Source organism: Vicia villosa, unplaced genomic scaffold (assembly GCF_029867415.1).
Source record: "Vicia villosa cultivar HV-30 ecotype Madison, WI unplaced genomic scaffold, Vvil1.0 ctg.002403F_1_1, whole genome shotgun sequence".
Classification (NCBI taxonomy): Eukaryota; Viridiplantae; Streptophyta; class Magnoliopsida; order Fabales; family Fabaceae; genus Vicia; species Vicia villosa.
In genome coordinates, this window is record NW_026705919.1 from 302642 (window position 1) to 323745 (window position 21104).

General features: G+C 33.7%; 2 protein-coding genes across 2 annotated transcripts; both read left to right on the top strand.

Moving 5' to 3' along the window:
- Window positions 1-687: 687 nt before the first annotated feature.
- LOC131638747 (uncharacterized) lies at window positions 688-2663 on the top strand. Its single transcript, XM_058909294.1, has 3 exons — window positions 688-1590; window positions 1666-2407; window positions 2518-2663. Exons 1-3 carry the CDS (start codon window positions 688-690, stop codon window positions 2661-2663), a joined length of 1791 nt encoding a protein of 596 aa, XP_058765277.1.
- Window positions 2664-14358: 11695 nt separating this feature from the next.
- LOC131638748 (uncharacterized) lies at window positions 14359-17953 on the top strand. Its single transcript, XM_058909295.1, has 6 exons — window positions 14359-14485; window positions 14926-15192; window positions 15296-15360; window positions 15478-15622; window positions 15723-15813; window positions 17785-17953. Exons 1-6 carry the CDS (start codon window positions 14359-14361, stop codon window positions 17951-17953), a joined length of 864 nt encoding a protein of 287 aa, XP_058765278.1.
- The last annotated feature ends 3151 nt before the right edge of the window (window positions 17954-21104 follow it).

Here is a 21104-nt window from a genome sequence, read left to right on the forward strand (position 1 = left end):
AACATAGCGTTTGTATCTAACATTGAAGAGTACTCAAAAGGAAGCAATGTTGGAAGTGATGAAAGTATATCAGAAGCCATAACTATGGTTGGAAGACAATTCAACAAGTTCATTAAAAGAGTGGATCAGAGGAACAAATCAAATGTCAAGAACATTCCTTTTAACATCAGCAAGAACTTTGATTCAAGTAAGAAGTCTGAATAGAAGTCTACTCAAGGTAAAGGTATTCAGTGTCATGAGTTTGAAGGCTTTGGACATTTTAAAGTAGCGTGCCCTACTTACCTCAAGAAACAAAAGAAAGGTCTGTCTATCACTTGGTCTGATGGAGACTCTGGTAGTGAGTCTGAAGGTTATTCTGGAGTACATGACTACTGGACTACAAATTGCTGATATCTTTACTAAAGCCCTTGATGCTACTCAATTTGAAAACTTAAGAAGCAAATTGGGTATTTTCCTCTATGAGGAATTATAGCAATTACAGTTCCTTGGGAATTATTTCTTGAACAAGAAAAATAGTTCAAATTTTATGATTGGTCAAAATTTAAATCTCCCTCTCCTAGTGCAATCATTTCCTTTCAACCTCTCAACTCACTACTATACTTCTTGTTTAGTCTCTTGCACTTCTCACATCTCGCCTCCAACCACAAAAACAACAAGCTCTCTCTATCGCCTCCAAAGTCTCCCTCAATGTCTCAACAGCCAAACCCTCAACCTCCCTCGAAAATGTCCGCTTTGTCTACCCATGTTCAAGGCGCAAAGGATATCCCCATTAACCCTAATAAAATTCTTGAGGTCACCCCTTTACAGATGGTGACTCTAGACGATCTTGTGGCAAAGAAGCCAAGGACATTGCATGCACGAAGAACCAAAGAAACAGTAAAGAGACCTAAAAGGCCTAATTCTAGGGAAGACTTAACTAAAGAAGGTTCTAGGTATGCTCACAATGCCACTGCTAAACTTGTTACCCGTGTCTTGAATGAGAATCATGATGTACCTGGGATTTCCGTTCCTTTAAATTCTGTCCTTCCTAAGTCACATGACAATATGCATGTTAGTGGTAATGTTGTTGACTCTGTCCAAGCAAATGATGATATGGATACGACTGTTCATGAAGAAAATGTTGTTCATAATGATGTTGATGATGTTGTCAAGGCGAATGATGCTGTTAATATGGATGTGAATGTGGATGATAATAATAAGAATGATGATATGGAAGAGACTGTTGATAAGGGTGAGGGCCACACTGAAGGTGGTCAAACTGAAGAGAAAGAACCTGTGAAGACCCATGCTGATAAGGTGATCAACCTTGATGATCTCTCTGATGATGACTTGGTTGCTTCTATTAATCCAAGTATAGCCAAAAGGATGATGAGGAGGAAAAGGAAGGAAGTTGTGGATGAGGACTCTCTGAAGAAAAAGGTTGTGGTTAAGCCCACTTCTGTTGGCCCCAAGAAATCATGGAGCAAAGTGGTGCCTAAGAAGAGAAAGGTTAAAATCATTGCTGAGAATAAGTCAGATTCTGATGTTGCTGTGGATGTCAATGACATTCCTCCCAAGAAGAAGGCCTCTACTAGCAAGCTTGCTGCTAGTGTACCTGAAGTGCCTATTGATATTATTTATTTTCATTATCCATCCAGTGTAATCAGATGGAAATTTGTCTATTAGAAAAGACTGACCTTAGAGAGGGAGCTTGCTCAGAATGCTCTTAAGTGTGAAGAGATTGTGAATCTCATTCATGAAGTTGGGCTGATAAAAACTGTGACTAAATTCTCCAAGTGTTATGAAGACCTTGTGAGTGAGTTCATTGTGAATTTACATGAAGATTGTGCCAACAAGAAAGTTAAGGATTACTTGAAAGTGTTTGTTAGGGGAAATTATGTTAACTTCTCCCTCACTGGGATCAACAAATTTCTGGAAAGATCCAATGAAGCTCAACCGGAGCTGGAAGTGTCTGATAATCAAATGTGCAAGGTAATTACTGTTGGAAAAGTAAAGACATGGCCCGTCAAAGGAAAGCTGAAAGCTATCAAGCTAAGTGTGAAGTATGCTATACTTCACAGGATTGGAGCTGCCAACTGGGTGCCAACTCAACACAAGTCTACAATTTATGTTGTTCTAGGTAAATTCATCTTTGCTATTGGTATTAAGACCAAAGTTGACTATGGGACTTATATTTTTGAGCAAACTTTAAAGCATGCTGGTAGCTATAGTGTTAAAGGCCTCATTGCCTTCCCTTCCCTTATTTGTGGAATTATCTTGAATCAATTTCCTAATATCCTGAATGACAAAGATTCTGTGTGCAAAAGATCAAGTCCTTTACTCTTTCATCATAAGCTCTTTCAAGGAAACCATGTTATCGACATTGGCTTTACATCTGCTGAGACAACCCATGGGAGCTCTAGAGCCAGTGAGTAAGAGATTATAGCTGTGCTAAAAGAAACCTGTAAAGAACTTGATGCAAGAAAGTTGAGTCTTGAGAAATTGATCAACTTTTTTAATCTGATACTGAGCTTGTAGACAATGCTAATGAAGAAGATGTTAATGGATCTGAGGAAGGAGAAGATGTTGAACCTGAAGGGGAAGAGGATGAAGATACCAGTCCTGATGATGGCACTGAGGAAGAAGAAGAGGATGCTGCTAAAGGCTCTGAGTCAGAGGACTAGAGTTCTGTTTATCTGTTGATATCATTTATTTTGATTTCTTTTTGTGGGCCGGTACTTACAATGTGTTGATGTGTTGCCTTGGCAACATTTATGGATAAATAGGGGAGTAGAATAGAACTGTCACCCTAGAACAAATTTTTTTTGGTGTGTTCAGATCTAATTGTTTGTTATTCTCTAATCAAGCTAGTTCCTTGCCTCTATTGTGTATGTGTGTCGGTATTAGCAATTCTGCTTCTCTGGTCAGATGATAGTTATTTTTTGCTAATGTGTTTCTCTGATGGTGACAAGATTGTTTTAGCCAAAATTTTTCCAAAGGGGGAGTTTGTAGATGTTCTTGATTGGCTGCACTTTATGGTAAAACGATGTTTGTTTGTGTGGATGTCTTGACTGATGTCATGACTATATTATGGTGTGTTATGCAGAATGTGTTAGGTTGCTAATACTTGTTTCGTGATGGATGTCAAGCTGGGTATTGTGACATCACACTATGATCAGCTTGATTACTGTTTCTATTTCGGCCTGTGTGTTTGTTTCCTTATTTATTTCAGGAGGTATTTTAGGAAACATATTATTTGAGTGCTAATTTTGAAGTAATTCCTGCTGCCCTATTATTAAGCACTCTGAATCGTGGAGATTGGTTTAAGTGAATTAAACCTAATTTGTGTTTCTCAAGCCCAAGGCCCATGCACTATCTTATATAAAAGGGTATCTAATCCTAATTTGAAGACTCAGAGAATCAGAGATTGAAGAACGAAGTTTTAGTCTGTGTTTCCACTGTGTGTACGTGTTTTACAATTCTCTTGTGAGCCAAGAAATTGTCACCTAGATAATTGTGTTGGTCTAGTGTTTGTGTTTTGTACTTTGTTTGTGTCACTCTAAGCTTTTAAGCATGAGTGATGTGTCCCTTGATTGAAGCTTTGAAGAAAAATCAAGATTTGTTTGAAGTATGTCTTCACCCTGTTTGTTTGTCATTGTTGTTATCACTGCTGTGATTGAGGGGGGGGGGGGTGAGTTGGAACTCAGGTCTAGCACTAGATTGAAATTGAATTGAGTAGGTCTTAAGTGAAGAGTTGTAAATAGGGGAGTTTAGCTCTGAATTAATACTGCTTATAGTGGATTTTCTCCCTAGCTTGGTAGCCCCCATAGTAGGTGTTGTTGTACACCGAACTGGGTAAACAATCATTTGTGTTCTTTACTGTTTTTGTTTACTTTCTGCGTGAGTTTTATAATTATTTCTGAAGTGGATGTCATAACATCCGACACGACATCGATCGTGTTACTAGAATTTTAGCTTTCCACATTAGTTATCAACTTCAACCTTAAAGATTTTGAAGGCATCCAATGCTTCATATTTATTATTAAGCAAATAAATATTCGTATATAGTGAGTAATCATCTATGAAACTGATGAAATTTATAATGTGGAAAGCATCTATGCAAATAAATATTCGTAGGAAGAGAATTTCATAATTAATGTGCTTGCCAAAGCCTTTTCAGAAGTGAGGAACTTATCGTCAATGGCTTTAGCAAATCACGAACATTCTTATGCTATTTGACAAAATCACGTATTCCACCTGTGACCATAGTCTTAATGAACATCACACTGAGTCGGTTGGATCTCTCCCACCACTCATATAGTGTGATTACAGCTGGAGTACTTTCATTTGTAATTGCAGGTGATTCGTCTTTCCTAATAGCATAATCTATGTCCATCCATCCTAGATGGAGGAGAATTCTTTCCTTCCACACCTTATAATTATCTCGTCTGAGCTCGAAAATATCACATTTGATATCATAAAAGTTAGCAGGTTGAGAAGCTAAAAAATAAACAAAAATCTATGTCAAAATTTCGAGGCATAAATATTATCTAAATTGCATGTATTGTCAATATAAACATACCATAAACATACCTTTGGGCTAAATTTTTAATGTAATAAGAATTATTTAATTTTGCAATATATTTTTCAAACTTCATACACAATTTTGTACTTAATGTGTTGAAATTGATTTCTATCCAAAATTTATACTTTATAATAAATTTATCAAATTATATACCAATTCATAATTTCTGTGAGCAAGTTATGAAAAATAATTTGATATTTTATCTTAATTAATTATATAAATATGATGAATATTCCTATAGGACAAAATTCATTATATCACATATAATTAATCACAATTTTATGTCTAATTATTTATGTGATCTCAAAATCTTAAAAAATAAACTCAAATAGTTTAAGGATGTTGTGGCTAATCCAAAATAATCAAAATAACAATGATCACTAGACATAACAATTCAATTATATGAGAGAACAAATAAAATAAATAGATAAATAAGACCTCACATATAATTGCTTAACAAAATAATTATAATAATATTATAAATCACTTTTGATTTATGCATAGAGGTTTATATAAAAATGAATAGATTAAACATAACTAACCAATCAATAGATTTATGTTTATATTAACAAAACAACAAAGTATAGATATTGAACATACAACCCATCAGTTGTATTTTGAATCTAAAGGAACAGGGCGTGGGTTGAACACCTAGTATGTGCGGGAATTTCATTTTATTTATTATTGTTCATCGATTTATTGTTTCTTTAGTGAAATTTTTATTTCAGAAATCAAGATTACTGTTCATCCCGGTTTTTCGGGTACTGTTCACAAATTTTCAGAAAATAATTATTGTTTATGTCTCCAAATTTTTAGAAAATAAATTACTTAATTTTAGTAATTTGGAAACATAATAATGTAGAACTCAAAATTAAAAATAAATCATAAAAATACCGAATAATAAAGGACCAATACAAAAACAAGGCAAAGGTTGAGGATCGGCTCTGATACGACCATAATTTATAAAGGGTCATGCTAATATGTGCCCTAAGGGCACATGTTAAGATACTATAATTAGAAAAACTTAAATATAATTAAATGCAATAAAGTCATATTTAAAGTTTCGATACATTAAATGCACAAGTTCCAAGAAAAAATTTCTATAAATATTTTATTAACTTGTGCCCTTGGGGCACATGTTAGCTTTTCGCATTTATAAATTGATCCTATGTTCTTGATAACAAAAGAACAACAACATCAATAATCTAAATGCGGAAATAAAATTAAAGTTTACCTCCAGCCGTTGTTGCAGCATTGTGAGTCGACTGCCTTTGATTTTTTCAAGTTCTTGCTCTCTCAATATAGATGGTGTATTTCTGAAAACGATGAAAGAAAGCTTTGGGAGCAAAGTCTATTTATAGGCTTGATTCTACCATCAAGAATTTAAAACCATTAAAACCTATTACCACCCAAATTAATGGTCGTATCAATTTTCAAGACAAAAAATAAATCATACACCCTCCGGTCACATTTATAAGCAAAAAAAAAATAGTTTTCACGATTATTAAGAAAATCAATTAAGTGCAGTTAACTTTTTAGATTTTGGACAAAACATTGATTAAATTTACTATAATATCCTCTTTATTAAATTTAATGAAGTATTGGAAAATGAAATATTGGGGTATCTTAGAAATTACAACATTAAATGATTTAGGCCCTGATTTAGTAATAATTGATTTTTGCTTATAATAGTGACCAAAAATTAGATCATTTTTTTTGCTTATAATAGTGACCGGAGGGTGTACTCTTTTTATAACCAAAATTCCAAAAGCTATGGATCACATTAAAATTGAATTTTATTATTAATAATAATTATTGTTAAAGTTATATAAACCGTTACATTTTATAGTTTGAAACAAGCTCTCACAGTTTGGTAAAATCGCTTAAGTAATTTTCTTGAAAATCTATCAAATAAGAAAAGAAATGTACCTGGAAATTCCTAATATGCCATTTGGTTAAAATACTGCACATCATTGATTTCGGGTTATTTAGTGTCTAAATAATACTTTTTCTTACTATAATCAGATTTTTGTTGAGTTGTGACTATTGCTTTGGTAAATGTTGCCTATGCTGGTCACCAAGTTACGTTTATTACTGATAAAAAGTACTATAATGTAACCAAAGGAAAAACTGAATGCAAATTTCCAATGCTGGAGTGAACCAATGTCTGACCCAACAAAGCATTTTGTTCGCATAACATAGATCCGCTGTCGCGCACGGATAAAAAACGAGTGATTTTAAAAACTGTAGATAGCGACAATGACTCGAGTATCGTATCGCAAAGATTCTTGTTTTTTTATAAACAAATATAAATCAAATTGGGGATTTCTGGTTTTAGAATCAATTTATAAAACAGAGTAAATAAGTGATTATCAAAATAAGCTAAACGGCTAATCCTACTGATTCGGGTTCCGACTTATCATCGGTTATAGTAACACCAATCCCTAAACGGCTTCGGTTCTGTTTGATTATGAGATTAATTAGACAAGCGCTTATCAAAATCATATGAGTTATGTTCCTGTTTACCAAATTAAGTAAACGGTTAAGAATATGATGAATTAATGAATTAAGCAAACGATAACACACAATTAAATTTAGGAACATGCATACAATCGAATTTAATCAACTCTATTCTATGAACAAATGAATTAAGCAAACAATTGTAATCAAATTTAGCAAATGATTTCATAGAAAAGAATTGAACAAAAATCGAATTTAAATTAGTATTATAATAACCTCAAAGAAATGGAACCCATAAGCAGCAGGATTTGCCTTCGAGAATTAGTTCTTCATTCTAATCATCAAAGCAAAAGTAAAATTTATGGAAAAAAAAGGTAAAAACTATTGTAGCATGGATTCAACCCTTATAAACAAAATAAGGGTTTCCACAACTAACTCAAACTGGGTCAGAAACATAACTCAGGCCCATAACAAATGACCCAAAACAAAAATATATCTAAAGCTGAAACTTCAAATGAAATTATGGAAATGATGCGCTCCGAATCTACCTTTGACTCCAACATAAAAGTTGTAAACCTTTCTCTTAACTCTCTGGCGATTATTAGAACGCGTCGATCTGATTCTCGTACCTCTAGTTATGATCATTTTAGTGCAGACTGCTAATGCTAAAAATAAAGTGCGAAAATCAAATAAGTGCAAAAATAAACTGATTTGTAAAAACACCTTAAAATAGAAAAATAATCAAGGTAAAGTATGGAAATACATAAGTATAAACATAGAGGAATGTGGCTCAAAATGCAATGATCAAATTCCCCCACACTTGAACTTTTGGACACCGAGCAAAATAAAATCAAAATTTAAGAAACACACGACATCAGTTACTCATTCCAGGCTAAAAACTCTTCTTTGATTAAGATTGCATTGATATGTACTAATCTCTCACACTAAGGATATTGTAAGAACACAAATTCGCAATTGTGCGGTCATAAACTTCCTAAACACACAAACTATTTCGAATCATGTTATTTTGATTGGATATCGTCTCACAAGGATTCTTATTTTTATTAACTAATCACAGTAACGATTAATGGAGGGAGGGTTTGGTTTAAGATTGATTTAATAAAGAAATAGAAATTAAGTGATTCTGTAAAGTGATTATAAAATAAGATGTTCTACTGTTCGGGTTCCCCACTTATCATTGGTAATCATAAATCTAATCCCTATGCGAATTCTATCCCCTATTCGATTACAGCAACAATAAACAAGCGAAATTGGTACTATACGGTTTATATTCCTATTATCCGATTAAAGCACACGGATTCAACACTCATGAATTAAGCAAACATAATTTGACATACGCAAGTTAACGATAAAGCAACGCTAAATCGCGAAATAGATCAAGGAACATAAACCAATAGAATTAAATCAATAATATTATGTATGAATCGAATTAAGCATGCAACACATATAGAAGATTATTGAAAGGGAAAAGAATTGGGATTAAAATTATAAAACCTCAAAGATTCGGTGAAACATGAACAATAGATCAATCCTTGAACTTAGTTCTTCATGATCAACGTCTCAAGCTCTCAAAACAATAAAATCGTGAATAGTCTAATGTCATGAACAGTACGGCCAGACCTAGGTACTAGAGAGAATCAAAAGGTTTACAACCCAACCGGGTCAAAAACATAACCCAGACCCAAAACTAAAATAAAACTAATGCTGCAACTTCAAACGAAATTCTGGGAATAATTGACTCCGAACCTGACTTTGACTCCAACACGAAAGTTGTAGCTCTTCCTCTTAGATTTCCGGAGATTATTAGAACGTCTCAATCGGATTCATGGAGTTCCAATTATGATCATTTTAGTGCAGACTGCTAATGCTGAAAATAAAGTGCGAAAATCAAATGAAACCAAAAATAAACTAAATTAGAAAAACATTATAAAACATAAAAGTAAACAGAAAATCAAAGAAATGCTTAAGAACAAACATAGGAGGATGTGCATTAAAATGCACTGATCAAATTCCTCCACACTTGAACTTTTGCACTCCGAGAAAAATAAAATCAAAACTCAAAAGAAACACACATCAACATTTACTCATTCTGGGCTACAAACTCTTCTGCGGTTAAGGTTGCATCACTAGGTACTAATCTTGCACACTAAGAATATCGTAGGAACACAAATCCGCAATTATGCGGTCATAAGCCTCCTGAACACACAAACCACTTCGAATCATGTTATTATGCCAAATCCTAACTTAATCATCCTCCTTTTTACTCTTTTTCATTCTGGCGCAATCACATAAAGCCTGTTATCCCCACACACTCATATTAAGGCTACCGGTTAGTGACTCTGATCTTTTTTTGCATGGGGTTCTGGTACCTAAGTGGTATTACCCCTTTTATTCCCCAATTGTAGTTGCAGGGATCAGACCGTAATCCTCCCTACCAAGTTCAGTACCAGAAACCTCTAAATCAACTAACAACGAGACTTAAAATCTTTTTTTTGTAGGTTCTACAACCGTTGGGTTAAGTAACCGGGTGAGGGTCACCAAACTTAGAAGGTGCATTCTTTTTTTATTTTTTTTGAAAACTTGGATCACTCACTTATTTTCATCGGCTTCCTTACATAGAGCATGTGTGAGATGGTGCCGACTGCAAAGATAAACTACTCAAAAGCTATTCAAGAATGATAATTCAAGGCTATGTCATAACAATTATTCAAATCAATTTCCATACTCAAGACACTTACAGTATTAAGATGATACCGATCTTGTGAACTTTTCCCAAGTCCCCGCAACTAACCTCATATTAATCTATAGCCCAAAACTTTCAAAGAAGCATTTTTTTTTTAAGAATTGAAAACAAAACAAAAACAAATAAAATTGAAAGAAAAAAACAAATAAATGATTCCCTCCCCCATACATAAGACATACATTTTCCTCAATTAAAGAACATAAATATAAAATAAGAGTGAGAAAGGAAAGAACACACCCGAATAGTCAAGGAGGATATGTGATCACATAAGCAGCCTTTCCAAAGAGATATATTCTACATTTTCTTCTTCCAAATTGGGGATCTCATGGAGTAGATTAGGGTAATGCCCGTTGAACTTGAAATTTTTATTAGTACCTTCGCCTTTTATTCCAGGATCAAAGAAGAATCTTTGATAAGTAAAAGTGTCGAATGGGCACGTGATCTTCTTTTCCACAACATCAAAGATCAAAAGATTGAGGGTCTGCCCCACAACTTTTGTTTCATCTTCCCCTTCAATTGAGACCCTATGCAAATTCATGGACGGGCTAATATCAGAAATATCGGCCAATGTCCACCCAATCGCCTTCTTATGCTTCTTCAAAACCTGCAAAAGTTTATTTTCTTGATCAAAATCAAGGTTAGAAGAAATTATTACCGGTAACTTTTCATTTATCTCTAAATAAGCATATTTAAGATTTCCAGGAATTGGTTTTATCTCTTGGGAATGAGGTTGTTTGATGAATGATTTGTTCCGTGCAGCCAGGGCATCGAGAGCTTCATCTACATGAACAACTTCATTTGCAACCTCATATGCAGTAACAATATCATTTTGCAAGGCATTTCAGCACAAACAGAGCAAATTTTAGTGTTAGTACAAACATCACAAGAGTAAACATCATCAAAACCAGACAATGATGGAAAATCATCTGCAAACAAATCAGTACAAGTATCATCAATAGTTTCAGAAAGCAACTGTATTTGAAAAATAGATTGTTCTTCCAAGGGTTGTTGGGTTGATCCTTGGGCTTGCTGCATGGCATTCATCAAAGTGGCAGGTTGTCCAATTTGTGTTTGCAAAGTCTGAATAGTAGAATTTATTTGTTGTTGATACTGAAGATTATTTGCAGCCATTTGTTTGACAATATCCTCTGGTGAAGGTTCGGAAGGTGCATAACACATAACCTGAAATTCATTCAGATGCTTATGCGGATCCTCACCTGCAAAACCATTAAACATAGGAAACAAATGTATTAAACCAGATTTCAATTCAAAAGGTACATCAACATCAGGATACTCAATGCATAAGTTCACATCAGGGGCAGCCAACTGCCTTAAGGTTCTTTGTTCAGCCAAGTTATCAACAAACACATAAATACCAACTATGTCCCAAACAGGAAGAAACAAATAGAAAGAAGGAAAATGGTTCAATTAAATTCAGAAAAATATAAAAACACACAATTTCATCTAATTAGACTGAATAAAAATTATGGAAATTTTTTTGGATTTTTTCGAAACTGCAAAAACAGTAAAAAATTAATTAAAAACAAAAAAACAGACGAATTTGGCGATTTGGGGTCGAATTCCTGTAGGCAAAAAAAAGTTTTACAATCGAACATATTTTTTCCAAAAACCAAATTTTTCGACTATAAACACGGATTGGCCAAAACCTATGACTCTAATATCAGTTAATAACGACAAGAATCCCCGACAACAGCGCCAATTTGATCCGTTCGCGACAACAGATCAATAGTCAAGGAGGATAAGTGATCACATGAGCAGCCTTTCCCAAAGAGAGATCTTCTACATTCTCTTCTTCCAAAGTGGGACTCTCATGGAGTAGCTTTGGGTAATGCCTATTGAACTTGAGATTTTTATTAGTGTCTTCGCCTTTTATTCCAAGATCAAAGAAGAATCTTTGATAAGTAAAAGTGTCGAATGAGCACATGATCTTCTTTTCCACAACATCAGAGATCAAAAGATTGACGGGCTGCCTCACTACTTTTGTTAAATCTTCCTCTTCAACTGAGACCCTATGCAAAATCATAAATGGACTAATATCGGTAATTTCGGTCAAAGTCCACCCAATCGCCTTCTTATGCTTCTTCAAAACCTGCAAAAGCTTATTTTCTTGATCAAAATCAAGGTTAGAAGAAATTATAACCGGTAGCTTTTCATTCATCTCTAAATAAGAATATTTAAGATTTTCAAGAATTGATTTCAGCTCTTGGGAAGGTGGTTGTTCGATGGATGGTTTGTTCCGGGTAGTCGGGGTGTCGAGAGCTTCATTTACATGAACAAATTCATTTTCAATATCATCTGCAGTAAGAGTATCAACTTGCAATGCAACCTCAATTTCAGCACAAATAGAGCAAATTTTAGTGTCAGTACAAACATCACAAGAGTAAACATCATCAAAACCAGACAATGATGGAAAATCAGCTGCAAACAAATCAGTGCAAGTATCATTAATAGTTTCATAAAGCAACTCTATTTGAAAAACAGACTGCTCTTCCAAGAGTTGTTGGTTTGATCCGTGAGCTTGCTGCATGACATTCATTAAAGTGGCAAGTTGTCCAATCTGTGTTTGCAAAGTCTGAAGAGTAGAATATATTTGTTGTTGAAATTGGAGATTATTTGCAGCCATTTGTTTGACAATATCCTCTAGTGAAGGTTCGGAAGGTGCAGAGCACATAACTTGGAATTCATTCAGATGCATATGCGGATCCTCACCTGCAAACCATTAAACCTATGCAACAAGTGTACTAAACTAGATTTCAATTCAAAAGGTGCATAAGTTGTAGGATAGTCAGTATATAAACCATTATAGTTCACATCAGGGACAGCCAACTGCCTCAAAGTTCTTTGTTCAGCCATGTTATCAACTAACACAAAAATACCAACTATGTCCCAAATAGGCAGAAACAAATAGAAAGAAGGAAAATGATTAAAATAAATTTATAAAAATATAGAAACACTAAATTTAATCTAATTAAGACAAATAAAATTTTTGAGATTTTTTTTGGAATTTTTTGAAACTTTGAAACCAGTAAAAAAATTCATAAAAAATAGAAAAACAACGAATTTGCAATTCTCAAAAGGAGTAATTTTCGTCGATTTTTTTGTGACTTAGTGAAAAAAAATTGGAATGATTTGAAACAGTAGTTTTCAAACTTACCTGATAGGCTGGAAAACTTATCACTGTACTGCAATCGATATTGCAACCCTGAAAATCATCAAACACAACACCAAAAAAAACAAGAAAAATACTAGAAAGAACACTATACCTATGACTCTAATATTGGTTAATAATGACAAGAATCCCCGGCAATGGTGCCAATTTAATCAGCTGTCGCGCGCGGATCATAAACGAGTGATTTTAAAAACTGTAGATAGCGACAATGACTCGAATATCGTATCGCAAGGATTCTTGTTTTTTTATTAACAAATATAAATCAAATTGGGGATTTCTGGTTTTAGAATTAATTTATAAAACAGAGTAAATAAGTAATTATCAAAATAAGCTAAACGGCTAATCCTACTGATTCGGGTTCCGACTTATCATCAGTTATAATAACAACAATCCCTAAACGACTTTGATGCTATTCGATTATGAGATTAATCAGTCAAGCGCTTATCAAAATCATACGGGTTATGTTCCTGTTTACCGAATTAAGCAAACAGTTAAGAATATGATGAGTTAACGAATTAAGCAAACGGTAACATGCAATTAAATTTAGAAACATGCATACAATCGAATTTAATCAATTCTATCGTATGAACAACAATCGTATTAAGCAAACAATTGTAATCAAATTAAGCAAATGATTTCATAGAAAAGGATTGAACAGAAATCAAATTTAAATTAGTATTAGAATAACCTCAAAGCAATGGAACCCATAAGCAGCAGGATTTGCCTTCGGGAATTAGTTCTTCATTCTAATCATCAAAGCAAAAGTAAAATTTGTGGAAAAAAAGGTAAAAACTATTGTAGCATGGCTGCAACCCTTATAAACAAAATAAGGGTTTCAATAACTAACTCAAACTGGGTAAAAAACATAACCCATGCCCATAACAAATGACCCAAAACAAAAATATATCTAAATCTAAAACTTCAAACAAAATTATGGAAATGATGCGCTCTGAATCTACCTTTTACTCTAACATGAAAGTTGTAATTCTTTCTCTTAGCTTTTCGACGATTATTAGAATGCGTCGATCCGATTCCCATACCTCTATTTATGATCATTTTAGTGCATACTGCTAATGCTAAAAATAAAGTGCGAAAATCAAATAAGTGCAAAAATAAACTGATTTATAAAAACACATTAAAATAGAAAAATAACCAAGGTAAAGTACGAAAAAGTATAAGTATAAACATAGAGGAATGTGCATCAAAATGCACTGATCAATCATTTATGCTTCTCTCCTCCAAACTGAAGCATTCATTTTCTACATTCACTCCTTACTTGTCTTCTCCCTACCAACCCATATTTCTTTCTTTTGCATAAGAAAATCCATTTTCCGTAAATCCATCTTCTTTTGCATTTGCTGCATTTTCCTCTAACAAACAATGGCAAGACCTTTGGAGAGAGTTGCTAATATAACAGACAAAAAGTGGCGTTGGAAAGTTGCCGTTAAATTACAACACAAATGGAGCGTGCTATCAAACAACAAAGAGAATTTTGAAATGGTGGTCTGTGACAAATAGGTGATAAAGCTTGAAAAACCCTATTATGGTTTCTTATTTGTATGTTGAATCTGTTGTAAATATGCCATTAAAAGCTGTATATGTTTTGTATGTCTCCTAACGTTTGTGATTTGCGGAAAAACTAACCTCATTATTTTTGTGAGTTCATACGGTTTGGTTGCATGTTCTTTGATATATCTTCTTTCATTTTGTCAATATGTTGTAAATGTGCCATTAAAAGCTGTGTGTGTTTTGTTTGTCTCCTAACTTTTTTGATTTACAGAATAACCAACCTCATTGTTTTTTTGAGTTCATACGTTTTTGTTGCAGTTAAAAGGAAGAGTTTTTAATGTTGTTTGATATATCTTCTTTCATATTGTGTGTCTGTACGACATCATAAATATGTTTCCATTCTTGCATTGACAGATTTTCTTTGTTTTTCCATTGTAGGGTGTGATATTCATGTTATTGTACCTCATCTTTATAGGCATACTTTTGATTCCGTATTGGTTGTGAACGAGACATACACTATTGCAAACTTCCAGGTTCAACTTACTGATATGCTTTTCAAACCTTCAGCTCACAAATACCTCATAAAATTCACTAGTGGGACCAAAGTTGGGGATAGAAACATGCATCAAATCCAAGATAAGAGTCACAAGGTAACTCCTTTGGTTGATATCATAACTGGAAAGTGGAATAAAGATAGACTTATAGGTCTGACCATGCATTTTCTTATGTCTTTACTCCTTCTATCATGAATCCTTTAAACATAAAGTTACGACTAAGTGTTATTGTTTGATTGTTGTCTTTATTACAGATGTTATTGGAGTAGTTGAGGAAATAGGGTACACACAATCTCAGGTCGGTGGTAAGAAGCAGCAGGTCAACTCGTCATTCGCGACTTGAGGTATGTATTCTTATTTTCTCCTTCACAAAAACCTTATAATTTGTTTATGCTATACTTATACACATTATTTTCCCGTTATTTTTACAACAAAGTTCAATTTTCCTAGAAACAACACTATTAATTGTACGCTATGGGAGGTGTACGCAATGCAATTTGCCAACTTTATACAACAACAGAATGATACTTCCATTCCAGTTGTGGTTTTGATTCAATATGCTAAAGTCAAAGAAGAATCTGGTATAATCCCCCCTTTTAGTTCTTAAATTCGTGTTGGATCATACAATGTCACTTATTTGATACATTTATGTGAAAAACTATTATAAATTATGAAATGCAGGGAAATATCCTTTATCTGTCACCAACACGTGCAATGTGACAAAATTATCCATCAATGATGATTTGGAACTAATCCAACAATTCGCAAAGAGGTAATTTATAACCACATCTACAATTTCAACACGATTTCAACAAATGTCACCTACAATTCCATCAAAATCAAACACCACAAATTCAACACAGTAGAAAAATCACATCATCCCAATCATACATACTAACTATCATACTCCCGGTTATAAGATTCAAACCCCACCCTAACGTTGGATTAGAGGCAGCTCGAATTACTTGATCGAATTTCGCGAATCTACCGGACCCTAATTCTGGTATAATTTGAGACTGTTTGTTTCCTATCTTCCTCTTCGCTTGCAGGTTTTGATCTCCTCTCGTAGCAGGCAGTTGTAAATTTTTCACTTTCTAACCCTAGCCTCTTAGCAAGCCACATATAAATACTGCATGTTTGTTTTAATTAAATCGATCTCGTTCAATCTCCTAATGGGCCTAAAACCAACACCTCTATTTTGCTACTTGCCACACACAATTCAAGCCAACTATTTCAATTAATAAACTGCCCTTTTACTTTGTGTCTCATACTTTCCGGTCCAATCATAATTACTCGGAAAATTCCCAAAATGCTAAAATTTATTCTAATAATATTTCTAATACTAAAAATATTAACATTCTCGACTAACTATCTCTCCGCTATCCCGAACTAATGCCGACTAAATCGTCCCAAAACACAAAAATTTCAATAATTATCACAAACGACTAAATTAAGAAATTAGTCGTTTTTTCGGGCGTTACAGTAGTTGTATTCACAAATGATGTATGTAATGTTACTATAATGATGTTATTAAGATGTATTATGTTAATGATGATTTTGTTGTTGAAGACACACTTGACTAGCTGAGGCCGAACTTATGTGTGTTGTTGTTGTTGCATGCTGAGAGTCCATGCATCCATGGTGTCAGAACTTCGGTTCTAATTATGACATGGCCTCGTTTCTATGGCGGTGGTTTGAGTGCGAGTAGCTAATTTTCTTTGATGGGAATTAGTGAAGCATTACCTGCGGTGGCGGTAACAATTTTTGTGATGTGCTCCGGTTCAAGAGTGAACCAGATCCTATATGGGGATCCTGTATCCATAGTTGTGAAACATGGAACAAAATGAACTCGTGTGTTTATAAATTGGTACCACGTGCATTGAGTGTTGTTGTATAAAATTCTATGTGGCATTGCATGATTTTGTTGATGTTATGTGAATAGGTGATACTTGTTTTTGTAATGTGATTTATATGTGAGCTTTAAGATGGAAGTTGTGCACGAATTACTGTGATGATTATGGTGTGAATAGATGATGTATTTGATTTTGTTAACCTGTAGCTTATAACTATTGCAAATCTAATGTTTTCTTATATCTTTTATAATGAATTATGATTACCCATCCCTTCTATTTGAATGTTGCCTCTACGTGGGTAACGTGCAGATACTCAGGAGTAGCTTCCGTTGAAGTAAGTGGAAACTAGTTGCGAAGACATTTCCTTTGCTATCGTTTTATTTAGTGGTTTCTGCTTTGATCATGTAACATCACGTTGGGGTTGACGTTTGACTTGCCTAAACTATGATGTTGTTTATTTTGGAGACAATTTGTCGAACTATGTTTATTTTATTTCGAGTTAAATGTTTTATGACTCAAAGTGAATTTTATTTTATAATAAAGATTACATGATGATGATTCTGCTGCGACGTTGTTTTTAAAATGATCTTTAATTTCGTATAAGCATCATGAATGCTTAAGCTTTACAAAGGTTGATTCTAAATTGTGTAACGTGTGCTACGGAGCTGGAATATTTATGTTGTTTTTGTGAAGTGTGACACCCTTATGTGACTTGTTTTAATTAGTTTATTTGTAAATTTTATGTGGGGTTAGAAGGGTGTTACATTAGTGGTATTAGAGAAGGTAGGTCCATCCGACCAGGTTGTTCAATGTTATTTGTTCCTTAGTACATGACATGTGTGTGAAACACTGTCGGTACTCATTTGTTTTTCTAACTATTTTTTCTTCAGGAGTAGGATTGAGACAAGCGGGGGAGAAACTTTTGCTTCTCTAGGGTGTTCAAATTGTATAGTGTTGTTTCGGTGTGTTGGTGATTTCAACAGTGCAATCGTTGTTGAAGCCGTGTTGTTTCCCGAATCCAATAAGGACATGAATTCAAGATTTTTGTCTGCAAATTGAGTCGAGATGTCTTTGAGGGAGAAAAATCAGGTATTATTGACGTTTTCTTGTCGGAGAGTGAGGGAAATGTGATGGCTAGTGATATGTCGGTGATGTATAATTTCTTGATGCTTTTCCTGAAGATATTTTGGACTTGTCTTTATAGCATGAATCTGAGTTCGATAAAGGTGAATAGAAATTTGTTCTATTAAACGAATGGACGAGTCCTGTGACAATGACTTCTTATAGGATGTCTTCTTCAGAGTTGGTTGAGTTCAAGAAACAATTGGAAGAATTGCTTAAGAAGAAGTTTGTTAGACCAAGTGTTTCTCAGTGGGGTGCACTTGTGTTGTTACTTAATAAGAAAGTAGCAGTATGAGATTGTGTGTGGACTATCAGTTGAATAAGGTGACTATCAAGAGTAAGTATCCACTTCCAAGGATTGTTGATCTGATGGATCAGTTAGTAGGTTCTTGTGTGTAGCAAGATTGACTTGAGGTCGGGTTACCATCAGACTCGAGTTAAACTAGAGGATGTTCCCAAGGTGGCATTCAAGATGATATATGGTCACTATGAGTATAATGTGATTCCGTTTGGCCTATCTAATGCACCAGGCGTATTCATGGAGCATATAAATCATATTTTTCATGCGTATCTGGATAAGTTTGTGGTGGTCTTCATCGATGGTATTTTGATATATTATAAGACTTACGAAGAGCATGCAGTACATCTCCAGATTGTGTTGCAGGTGTTAAGGGAGAAAAAGCTTTATCCCAAGTTGTCGAAATTTGAATTTTGGTTGAAGGAAGTGAGCTTCCTTGGCCATGTGATTTCGAGTGGTGGAATTTCTATAGATCCTTCTAAAGTTGACGTCGTGTTGCAATGGAAGATCCCAAAGTCTACTACTAAGATATGAAGTTTTCTTGGTTTAGCAGGTTATTATCATAGATTTATCAAAGAAATCTCTAAGTTGGCACGTAGTTGACTCGAAAGGGTCAAGCGTATGTGTGCGATGTTGCATGTGAAGAGAGTTTTGTAGAACTCAAGAAATTGATGAGTGCTACTGTATTGATTTTGCCTAATCCGAGTGAGTCTTTTGTGGTATATTGTGATGCGTCGAAGATGAGTCTTGGTGGTGTGTTGATGCAAAACGGCCAAGTTGTTACTTATGCTTCTAGGCAACTAAAAGTTCATAAAAGGAACTATTCTACCTATGACTTAGAGTTGGGAGCTATGATATTTGTTTTAAAGATTTGGAGGCATTATCTTTTTGGCTCCAAATTTGAAGTGTTCAAATGATCACAAGAGTTTAAAGTATCTGTTTGACCAGAAGGAGTTGAACATGAGGTAGTGGAGATGACTCGAAGTTCTGAAAGATTATGATTTTGATTTGAGTTACCATCTGAAAAAGGCGAATGTTGTGGCTCATACATTGAGTAGGAAGTCATTACATATGTCAATGCTTATGGTTCGAGAGTTAAAATTGATTGAATAATTCAGAGATATGAGATTAACATGTGAAGTGACTCTTAACAATATGAAATTGGAGATGTTGAATCTAATTAATAATATTCTTGAAAAGATCAGAGAAGATTAGAAATCTAATTTGAGTTTGATTGACTGTTACAATCTCCATTTCTTCTAAATTATTTTATCTTAATGATTGTTTTATTTACCTTATAATAACAATAACTACACACATTCACACACCTCCTTACATTTACATCTTACACTCAATTACACACATTGTACATTAACATCTTACTATTTAAGAGTAAGTTTCATTCGTCAACTCTAACCTCTACAATTATCCTCTTAAACTTCTCCATCTCGTCAATGTCTCAACAATGCTGGACATGAACCTTGTTACGTGTAAATATTTAAACCTCGTTTTGAACTACAATCATCGATAAACATATACTTGTTTAACAAGGAACGTGAGAGCTTGTATTTAAAACGCAACAACCACACAATAATAAATGACAAATTCTAGTCTCAATATTGATTTGCCTTACGTCATAGTCAATGACGTGTTAGTTTTTGCTAGTTTTAAATTAATGAAATAAAATTTTGGATATTTCAAAGAAGAAAAATAAGGACTAGGAATCCACTAGATGATGGAAAATAAAGACAAAAATAAGAGGGAGAATATAGAGAAAACAGAATTCATTTATTTTTTATATAATATATGAAATATATTCTATTGTTTACTTTGTGAAAGTCATTGTTTGCCACTTTGCCTTAAGGGTTAAGGCAGCTTACTACGTGGGGAATTCGCGTTGAATGCCTATCAGCTCAATAGTAATTAATTAATTATAGAGCAGTTCTTGATGGACATGACCCTAAATCCACGTTCTTAAGCACAACCAATAAGAAAGAGTTTTTTTTAAATTTATTTTAATTTTGATTTTGGTTTTAATTGAATTTATGGGATGGTTGAGATTACGAAGGAGAAAGAAAAATCAGTATTTATTTTTTTAATTAATTAAAATTCCGTGATTGGTTGTGTGTAAAACAATTTCTTAGGTATGTGTCCACCTAAAAATTTTCGTTAATTATAATCAAATAGTTTTATTCAAAACAACTTATTTTTTTTTCTTAAAACACTATTTTATTTTTTATTTTGTTGTTAAATTGATACTGTAGAGTTTTTAAAGAGACCCTAAGGTCCTTCATGAAACAAATAAAATAAAAATAGAAATTACAATCCAAGAATAGTCATCACAATAGGGCGGGTTCATGAATAGTTTATGTTTTTTTCTTAAATTCAAACTCAAATCTGCAAACAATTTTTTAATAACAATTTTCAATGGAGATAAAAAATTAAAAGTCAAACTTATCTAAAATTGGTTCTAATTGAATTTAGTTATTTTTACTCAATTATAAAATTAATTTTTTAAATAAAAATATTTATTTTTTTAAACATCAAATTACATTACAAATAGCAATACCAACAACAATCAAGTCCCACCTCATTAAATGTGATCGACTACATGAATCAACTTTTGCCATAATATTATATATCTAATCATGCGTATATTCAAAACGCTAGGATATTTTTTAATAGTTTCTCTTATAGTCTTTTTAGGTCTTTCTCTTCCTCTAGTTATTTGACTTCTCTTCTTTTGATCTACTCTCCTTATTCCAAAATCGACAGGTTTTCTCTTTACAT

What these genes read in the sequence shown, in the direction of transcription:
- LOC131638747 (XM_058909294.1), top strand. Translation starts at nt 688, where the DNA reads ATGTCTCAACAGCCAAACCCTCAACCTCCCTCGAAAATGTCCGCTTTG. An exon ending in CTAGCAAGCTTGCTGCTAGT is followed by an intron (nt 1,591 to 1,665) that starts GTACCTGAAGTG and finishes TTTGTCTATTAG; the next exon opens with AAAAGACTGACCTTAGAGAG. An exon ending in CCATGGGAGCTCTAGAGCCA is followed by an intron (nt 2,408 to 2,517) that starts GTGAGTAAGAGA and finishes CTGAGCTTGTAG; the next exon opens with ACAATGCTAATGAAGAAGAT.
- LOC131638748 (XM_058909295.1), top strand. Translation starts at nt 14,359, where the DNA reads ATGGCAAGACCTTTGGAGAGAGTTGCTAATATAACAGACAAAAAGTGG. An exon ending in GAATTTTGAAATGGTGGTCT is followed by an intron (nt 14,486 to 14,925) that starts GTGACAAATAGG and finishes TTTCCATTGTAG; the next exon opens with GGTGTGATATTCATGTTATT. An exon ending in TAAAGTCAAAGAAGAATCTG is followed by an intron (nt 15,623 to 15,722) that starts GTATAATCCCCC and finishes TATGAAATGCAG; the next exon opens with GGAAATATCCTTTATCTGTC.